At 35.9% G+C, this 9,889-nt stretch overlaps 2 protein-coding genes across 3 annotated transcripts in view; both read right to left on the bottom strand.

Annotated features, from left to right (window-relative positions):
- cep76 (centrosomal protein 76kDa) overlaps positions 1–1,697 on the bottom strand; it is a 20,229-nt gene extending 18,532 nt beyond the window's left edge. Inside the window, exon 1 of one of the 2 annotated variants that reach the window (XM_015383063.1) lies at positions 1,506–1,697. In XM_015383063.1, the coding sequence (XP_015238549.1) occupies positions 1,506–1,568 (63 nt within the window). In that variant the 5' untranslated portion in view covers positions 1,569–1,697. The remainder of the gene's footprint in view (positions 1–1,505) is intronic. The other variant, XM_015383064.1, reaches the window with a different exon arrangement.
- A 3,967-nt stretch (positions 1,698–5,664) lies between these two features.
- Positions 5,665–9,889, bottom strand: part of LOC107089979 (tyrosine-protein phosphatase non-receptor type 2-like) — a 21,326-nt gene continuing 17,101 nt past the window's right edge. Inside the window, exon 9 of the mRNA XM_015383074.1 lies at positions 5,665–7,134. Within this exon, the coding sequence (XP_015238560.1) occupies positions 6,948–7,134 (187 nt within the window). The 3' untranslated portion in view covers positions 5,665–6,947. The remainder of the gene's footprint in view (positions 7,135–9,889) is intronic.

Below are 9,889 nucleotides of genomic sequence, written 5' to 3'. Positions count from 1 at the left end.
GCTCAGAGCTCGTCTGCCTGGCTGTGTGTTTCCTGGACGGGGCCGCCTTTTACAGTTGCTTTATGTTTCTCTGCCCATATAAAACAAGGACCACTGGACTGAATGACTGACCGTCTTTAAATCCATTACTGGATCTGATACTGAGTCAGCAGGTCTGTAGATGATTGGGCAAACATGGGCTTCACTATTTTCTGCAGCAGCAGGACTCCTGAAGAACCTCCACCGAGATGCTGTTTGTTGATTTCAGCTCTGCTCTCAATACTATCATGTCAGCCCCTCTGTAGGACAAGCTCTCGCAGCTGAAGGTGCCTGATGCACTCACCAAGAAGGCCAAGCAGAGGATGTACTACCTGTATTAGCTGAGGTAGTTCAGCCATGCCCTTCTACCCACCACCAGAGAATAGAGCAGGCTGCAGGGTATTGCTCACTCTATAAAGAGAGGACTTCCTTCAGGAACTGTAAGGTGAGGAGAAAAGCTTGCAGCTTGCACAAGTAAATAAAAGTTAGAGATCGTTAATTCATGATTAATTAAATACCATTATTAATTATTTTGTTTAAAGGAATCTATATTAATTGTAAAATATCTAAATGTTTTGCAAACGGGTTCTGGGTTCCGGGTTTTGATGTAGAGGAGATTAAGGGGGATCCGGGTTCCTTAAAAAAACAGTTCTCTAGAAGGTTTGCACTGATCATTTCTATTCTAACAAGAAGAAAAATCACAACTTATTTATGTTTAATCCTAATGATAGTTTTCAGATCAGATTCATGTCCAAATGTATGTTTGCTTGTCAATATGTAGCACCTTATGACCTAAACAAATCCCTCATACATGTAAAACACAATATGCAAGTCTCTTTTCCTGACCTTCCATCTGAAGGAAAAACAACCATTGGGTTTCAATGCTGCAGACTGAGGGGGAACTATTTTATGGGGTAATAATGTACAGTATTAGAATTAAAACATCCTGAAAAGCTAACTTCTTCCAAAAATCCAGAAAGAATAAGTTTTGTTCCTTGTGGATTTTCAAAGACCATGAACCATCGCTGTCAAAAGGCTGAAAGATCATAGATCAGATCATCTGTAGGTAAACTTCACAGATCTGAGCTTTATAGAGAACATGTGTCTAGATTTCAGAAAGCAGGTGACAAATAGCAGAATAAATCAAATTAAAGATTTTGAATAAACTGGATTTAAACTCTGAATTTCTTCAATGTGCTTTGAAAATGTAATTAAAATATAACCATCATTTTACCCAGACCTGTGCAAATATATCATAAGCAGAACATAACAGTAGATTTATGCAATGATAGAAAAAGTAGGCTAATACGGTTCACCGTGCTGTCATTAAAAGATAAATAAGTACAGGTATAAGTTTATTATATTCTGTGATCAGTGGACATACGATCGACTCAAAACGTTCCTCATACAACCGTCCCCATTAGAGAATATTAAATACTTATAAATAATATACCGCATGATGATAAAGAAGACTGATGCTAACTCACCTTAAGCAGATGGTTTTGTATTATCTGCTTTAACTCGGAAGCTTTTTCTGGAGGTAAACACATTATGGTTGCTTAGCTTTAGCGACAAGCAAAGCAACTAAAAATACAGCTATGCTTTCCTGTTCAAGCTGTACTTGATATTTGTAAACATTGGAAACCTCCTGGCACCTTGTTTGCCTCGAAAACCAACTGCCAGTTTTAAACTTTGGGGAAAGGGGAAGCGGTGAGACGTCCATGATAATGCCTGAAAGAAAAGGGAAACAACATAATTAAAAACTTTATACATTGTTATTTAAAATATCTAAATACTCCAGTTAAAGCTATTAGTCTAACATTAATAGAAAAATAAAAGTTTTAATAAACAATAATAATAATTTAGAACAGTAGAATGTATTCAGGTTTCACATTGGTCGCTTGGGTGTCTTCACCCATAGCGACTACTAGACAAAAGGACCCTTTCAATAGAAAATTTGTAGTTCAAAAGAAATGATGTTCTGTAGTTTGTTAATGCTCAGGTTAATGCTAATGTTAATGGGTGCGTTCGAATTTATAGGCAGCGTCTTCCAAGCATCCGGTCTACCTGGACTGGGTCCTTTGAAGTCTTTGAAAATAAGGAGACCGGAATAGTTTTGCCTCTGAATTCAAACAGCTGTACCTCATGCGGCTTTTACCGCCTTACGCTCTGTCGCCTAGCAACCGTGACAGTTGACACACAAAGCAGGAAAAGAATGAATACTTTTCAAAACAGTTTCTTTTTTACTTTGGGGTGGGGGGGTTATTGTAAAGTCATTTTGCACATCTCTGATGTTGCTTCTATTTTTCAAATATCCATTACCGTAAAAATGTTATGTATATTGGTTATTTCTTTCAGAAGTTTGAATTCTGAAAATGACCAGACTTTTCCTTTATGGCCAAATTATTTGCTGTTGTGAGCTTAAGCCATGCTCCTTTTATATGCCTCGAAATTCTATTCTATTCATTTCGGTTCCAAATTTCAGTGTCAAATCAAATGAGGAATCTTTTTTTCCGTGTCTCTAAACTTAAATCCTGTAGAAATTTGTGGAGCCAAATAAAGAGAGAAGAAGACCCCCTCTCTCCACCTCCAACCATGTAAACTGTTGGGAGGCTCCATGAAAAGGGATCCAACTAGGAATTGACAGCAGGAGCACTAATGTTTGTCATCGACATTTTGCATTTTAAAGAAAACAACAAAAATCTTCCTCTACATCGTTGCTCTAATCATTTAATTAATTGTACCACCAGATTCTTTCTGAAGCTTATGAATATAAAGGACTACCTGAAATCCAAGCCTATAGGTTAACATTCAATCGCTATACCCTGTACTACTAACTGATTTTTGTGAAATTATATCATGACAAATGATTTCCATGATCATATTCCTACTTAAATAATTACAAATAAATATTTAACTCTATAAATACTCTACTATGGCTCAATGGAATGAGTAGAACTCTTGTCATACGTAAAACTTTCATTTCTGGATTAGTAATTTTGACTAATAAAGTGCTTCATAACTATTGTTAATAATCATCCATTCAATATAATTAAAGAAAAGTTAAATATATGTGTCAAACTATTTAAACAAACAAGTGGGAAGGAAGAAAAACACCAAATCAAATAATATCACAGATTAAAAAGATCTGTTTGATGGATTTAAAGTTTCTGGGATTAAATCAGGGACTGGGAACACATTTATTTTTTGGCCATTTGAGCAGCGACAGGGTCCACCTGGTAATGATAAAATGATAGTAAAACCCACAAATGAAAACAACACTTTCTTGTGACAGTGCATTCACACTGTCTTTTTAGTTTTTATGTTTAATACATTGAGACTTACAGCAACTTCAGGCCTGTTATGCTATAAGAGGCTGCTTGTTCTGAACAACATATACCTAGAAATCCAGGCAAAGAAAAATAGAAGTAAAACTTGATTATTGATGATCAGATGTTTGTCAGAATATGTGACTGAATTATATTCTTAAAAAGCATTAAAAGGAGCTCTTAAAGCTGCTCTTAACATCATTTGCTCTGGATTTTTTGTCATTTATTCTTAAAAAAGTGCATTTCTTCTTTGATTGAGGAGGTAAAAGAGACATTTTAGAGACAATTTACACTCAAAATAAGAAAACACAATTTCATTTATTTAATTATCTTAAGTGTAAAAATATTAATTCCATTGGCAAACTATCTCATTAACGTCCTCAAATTAAGGGTAAATACACTTGATTTAAGACATTTTTACCTATTTCTAGATCATTTTTCCAGTGTCTCTCTAAAGTTTTGCTCCCCTGGGGAGTGTGGATGAGCATGTTGCAGCACACAAACAGTGAAATGACAATAATAATTGAGGTATTAGAGGGCTGCCAGACCAAAAAATACTCAATTACTATTTAATAAAAACAAAGATAACTCAAGATAAGGTAGGGCAGCCATAAACTGATGTGAAATCATAGTAACAACCTATAGCTTATTTAATACTTAGTTTTATTTAAAGAGTTTGTCCTGAGTTATTTCTTTTCAGGATAAAGAGCCAGAGAGAGAAAGCTTCAAGGTGTAAACACAGAGCTTTCCTTTAACAAGCAGGTTTGTAAAACAAAACAATAAAAAAGAAAGAAAAAAGGTAAGTCTTTTGTTTCGATTACTTAAAACCACATGGAAACACATTGTTTTTTGTTTTTTTCAGCATTTAGTTTTCGATCAGATTGGATAAAGTTTGTTTCTCCCAGCTGGATCATCCAGACACATCTTCCTTTGACTGAAAGTCAGAGTCCACACAGAGGTGAAAAAGTGTTCACCAGAAGAAAGCGTTACCAGTTCCACTGTATCAGCTATATGTTCACCATGGTACATCACACATGATATCTGTAGAAGGGTAGAAATGGGTCGGGAAGGCTGGCAGTAATACTGTAGGATCTCCAGGGAAACAATCCTCTATATTCTCCTTATCTCCAGTCTAATAATGTTTTAGACTAAACTGGATTTTTTTAAATCATAGTGGGAAAAATTTTGAAATGCTCTAAACACTTTGCCTTGAAAATCCCTCAATGTCTTCTGAAGATTAATTTTAAAAAATCAAACCCACTGGGACTTCAAGCCTGCCTGGAAGAACGACATAACAGCTGAATTTATTGTATGAGAAAGATCTGGGACGACCTGATCTAGTGCAGAAACAACCTCGATAAGACGGTCTGTCGACCATAGACATGGATGAGGTCAGCAGCGAGGCCGACGTGCCTAGAGGGCGGCCATCTTGGATTGGACCACAGTTCAGAGTGGCTGTGGGAATCGAGGCTAATGTCTTACATGACCTTTCAGTTAGAATATAAATTTTTATTCAGATTAAAAACTATTTAAACTGAAACTGGATGAGATTTATGCAGTTATATATTTTGCAATTAAATATTAATATGATAAACAAAGTTTTTAATATAAGATTGTTTTAAAAATAGTACATATTTATATAGTATATCATAATTCAGTATTTTTAAGGATAGCTCTTCGATAATGAGTATTATGATCTATAGAAGAAAATTTGTTGTAATGTGATTTACAAAAGGGTAAAGTTTTTTTTATCAATTTTATTTTTTTGTCATTTTTTTGTTGTGAAATCCTAGTGAATGGTAAATTTATGTTGTGTCTATCTAAAGGCTTTTTGTCCTTATAAGTTTGTCTAAACTTTTTCCAAAACCCTTTTTCCATCTGTTTTTTTAATCCTTATTTATGCTTATATGTAACATTTGTGTTTTAATCAGTTAATGTGCATCATATATAATATATATTTTAATATTTTAGGTTGTTTTGGGTTTTAATTGGTTGTGACATGTAAGAGATTATTGTAATATCTCTGACTCGTCTTTCATGTGATTAAAATGAGGTTTAAGGCGCCTCCTATTCATTCCGACAGCAGCTGTCTGAACTGTGGTCCGACCCAAGATGGCCGACATCTAGGCACGTCAGCCAGCGTCCAAAAAGACTTAAAAAATGTGTGTGCTGCAGACTAGAAATGTGTTTAGAGAACAGTTCAATGTCAGAGTGGGCAGCCATTGTTTCCTCATCTCCTGCTGCTCACCAAGGAGGCCTGAAGGGGGAAATTTAATCAGGTGCTTAAACAATGTGGACATGTGGCATCTCTCTTTATTTTTTTCAGTTTATTTGTACAGGATATAAACACATTTAAATGTGAAAATATTTTGGAAATGATTTAGCAGAGTATTTTTTTCTAAATAACAAAAAGAGCCACAGTATATCTTTGGCTTCCATAAAAAACTAAAATCCATTTGCTGCAACGGCAGCAAATAACATCTCATTTCAGGGATCCGTTGATGCTAAAGAACTTTGGGAAATTAACCATTTTCAGATATTGCACAAAACGCACCGTTAACAAATCCTTCGTCACAGGTTCAAAGCCATACCAATGGCTCTTGGAAACCTCTGCAGATATGTTACCTTCGACTGTTTGGGATTTATAGCTGATCTTTAGGCGTTAACCTGAAAGAGTTTTGTTGATGCTGTGGATTAAAAAAGAAAGGACTCAACAAAATACCTCATTGGGTTTCATGAATAGTTTCATTTTTGTAACACAGGTTTGAGTTATGTGAAAAATCCAAGAAGGGAAAAAAAAAATAATACATTCTGGGAGTACAAGGCTTTTTTCATCCGTGAGCTGGCCTGGCTGTTACCTTCCTGAAACCAAGACAGCTTGGCTTTGGTTTTCTAAAGAACAAAACAACTTTGACCCAACCAGTGGGTAAATACATGCAGCAGATGGCAAGAAACCTGGCAGTTTGTATGACATACATGGCAACCAAAACGCATCTTAGAAGCGAAGTTTAAAAGGGGGAAAAAAAAAAACTAAATAATAATGGGATGCTCTGCTTATGGACAGTGGAAGAAGAGATGGTGCTGTAGAAAACCTGGCAAAAACATGCATTTTGTTATAAATAAAACTCCAAAGTTGACCTCTTGGCTCTGGGTCTCCCTACATTGTTTTGAATGTGGGATCTACAGTCATTAACAGTGAATTTGAAATGTAAAAATGTATCCAAAGAGGATAAACACACATTTGATTATTACAAATAAAGAATGCAAAAATAAACCTGTCTGATTTTTTTTTCTTTGTGTACTGCACCTCTAGTAAGTTCCATTCGAAGCCATGTTTCTATGACACAGTACATTCTTGAACAGTGACAAAGACAGGGAAAGAAATCACTGTGCTGGCACCAAGATCCTGAGATGTTTTGTTTTTTTGTAGATCTAATGAGAAAATATACACAAACTCGTTTGATCTAGTGCTCCTGCATTTTGACCTCAATAAATACCCTCAGTAATGCACAGATTACAATCTACATCTACTTAAGGAAGTACCTAATTCAAGGTGTTGGTGCAAAATAGGAGTCAGCTTTCTGAGGGGAACCAGAGATTTCACTGGAAGTACATCAAACACAAAACACCGACGAGCAGGGCAGTCCCAGCACCCACATTGAGCAGGATGGGCCTCCAGTACTGCCACTTCTCCTGTCTCTTCTCTGAATCAGTCAGTTTTTGTTTCATCTGCAGCACCTTCTGAGCAGTGCCAGCAATCCTCTCCTCACGGTGCCGCTTCCTCAACCTATTATACCAGAAAGAAACAGTGAGGGAAATATGTAGACAGTGCATAAACAACACAAATGCTGCATGAAAAAAGTAAACGGAACAAAAAAAGTGCAGGATTAGATTGCCGCTGTTCTGTCAGATCAGCATACCCATAAGTCAATATGCATAAGCAAGATGTCAGATTTGTGTTTATCCCTTTAGTTTGTATTAAAAATAGACTGTAAAATATCTCAATGGGCGTGTGTCCCTTTAGTAATGTACAAAAAAAAACTAATTAAGGTGAAATCGCCAAATGCTTTAAAACTACACCAAAAGGTGAGTAATTAAAAGGTTTTTTTTGTACATGATTAAAGGGATACACGCCCATTGAGGTAGTTTAAAGGGATAAATGGGTATAGACTATGGGTATGCTGGTGTAACCGGGTATGCTCGCCAACACATGGGATGCAAAGCAGTGGCTGCAAATACAGCTCGCTTCAAAAAGTTATGATTTATAAAACAAGCAGGATTTTGTCATTTTCAGTCTGTGACAAACAAGGCAGCGAGGATGAAGTCAGAGGATTTACTGAAATTCACTTAAATCATAAATGGGGAAAGTTTTGTTCCATTCTTGTTGCAAGCAAAGAGGACATGGTAGAACTTTCTTTTACAGTACAACAATAACCATATACGGTAATAACACGGTAATAAAACAGCAGGCCACATTACATTACACCGTAACAAGAAAACCTTTATTTGGCATTTACGCTGAAATGAAGGTTTATAATTTCAAAAGTAATTATCTTTTTTATTATCAAAACTGTATTTTACTAAGTAACAATGGAGACTTTTGGTGGGTAGTTGCTATTAGGTTAGCACATAACAGTTTCTATTAATGGCCACCACCTACCAACGGCTTACAAAGTACATTGTAACTTATGATCAAGATACTAAAGCGTTATAAAACTGAACTGAAGTTGTCTTCTAGTTTTTTTTTGTTATATATCAAGTGAAAAACTGCATTTTACTAGATAATAACACATAAATGTATTGCTGTCTGTGACATGAATGAGTTTCCTGGTAATAAATGCCTGAAATCTAAGAAGTCCAACTTTACCTCGTCTGCCTGAACTTTGAAGCACAACACTTAACAAAATTCTTGTTACCAAGTAATATAAAGTAACTTGCTATGTTTTTGGTTATTGATGTACTGTAATAGAAAGTGTTACCGAGGACATTTTGTAAATGGAAACTTGAAAGTAAAAAATACCATCCATTAATAACATTAGGGCTGCAACTAATGATTTAATAATCAGATAGCCAAAGGGGCCTTAAAGAGTTTTTTACAAAATTAAACTAGGTGAAACAAAAAGTTTTCCACTTGCGGAGTTCTGAATAGAGCATACTGACAGACAAAAACATCCTTTTATTTTAAATGCAAAATATTTATATATCTTTGAAAAATTTTTATATAATTACTGCTTTGAGTGGGTTGCTCTGTCAGCTAAAGGCATTTTTTAGGTCCTCTATACTCCAGTTAAGGATTAATCAATAAGTAAATTAGTTCATGATTATTTCAATAAGCAATTAATCAGATGAATCGTTTCAGCCCTAAATAACATTTTGAAAAATCAAAAAAATATTTGGAGAGTAACTTTGCTGTTTTCTCAGATTTGTTTTTCCCCTTTATTTTTTATTTTCAAATTCATTTTCTATTTTTTTTCCTGATAAAATGTTGTTTTATGTTTGCTTTTGCAGATTTTTATATTTTTAATTGAGTTTGACAAATTGCATCTTTTTTATTACAATTCACAGATCACATTCACTTCACTGCAAGCCAAATCCAAACACTCCTTGATTAATAAAAATGTCGCTAACATCGATGAGGACCAATAGAAATGCATCTCTGCTCCTCAATCCAAGGGAAACCCGTCCCAGACATGAGGAAAATGTGATCAGTAAAACTAGGGCTGATCAGCCCTAGCCCTTTAAATTCACAAGAACAGCAGACCGAGAACAGATAAAGTCCCCGCATGTTGTTCTCGCCCCTTCCTCTTTACCCAGCATGCATCAGAGCAGACTTATCTGTTCTTGAAATTAACAGCTGTCCCAGCATGCATCAGATCACACCTGTCCAATCTGGAGATTACCAGCTGTCCCAGCATGCACTGCGGCAGCAGCAGCTTCCAATGGAGCGCTCACAGAACTGAATATTAAATTAAAAGTTTTCTTTTCTGTTGCTGTTGTTCATAAAAAGTACGTTTTAAGATAATTTGAGGCGAGAATATTATCCTTTAAAGCATCACTATATGGCCCATTTACCCATTTAATGTGTAATTTATTTATTTTTTATTCTGAAGTTGAGAGGACCGCGGCAACCAGCGGACCTCCGAGGCTGACCACAGCCTGCCTGCAGCGGAATGCTCTCTGCAGAGCCGTTAGTGAAATACTGCTGGATCTGATGGCGATTTGTTTGTTTTATTTGGCAAAATGTTGATTTGATTTGTACGGAAGAGGATTAGGGCCACTGAAAAAAAAAAAAGGTAACTGATTTTTTTATTTTATTTCAGTTTAATATGGGAAAAAAAAAATCAGAATTCTGACTTTAATCTCAAAATTGTGGATCTTAAAGCTGCAGTCTTTAACATTGAGAAGAGAGCAGACTTCAAGTGAAAATTTGAAGAAAAACAGGTTTCACGCCACTCCCCCACCCTCTCTGCTTCACTCATGCCCCACCTCCAAGCTCCACCCCTCTCACAGCATCTGCGCGGCTAACGCATGCGGTGAGAGGG

Source organism: Cyprinodon variegatus, unplaced genomic scaffold (assembly GCF_000732505.1).
Source record: "Cyprinodon variegatus isolate N-32 unplaced genomic scaffold, C_variegatus-1.0 Scaffold275, whole genome shotgun sequence".
Lineage (NCBI taxonomy): Eukaryota > Metazoa > Chordata > Actinopteri > Cyprinodontiformes > Cyprinodontidae > Cyprinodon > Cyprinodon variegatus.
Note: the sequence above shows the minus strand (reverse complement) of the source record. Positions and strands in the feature narration are given on the sequence as shown.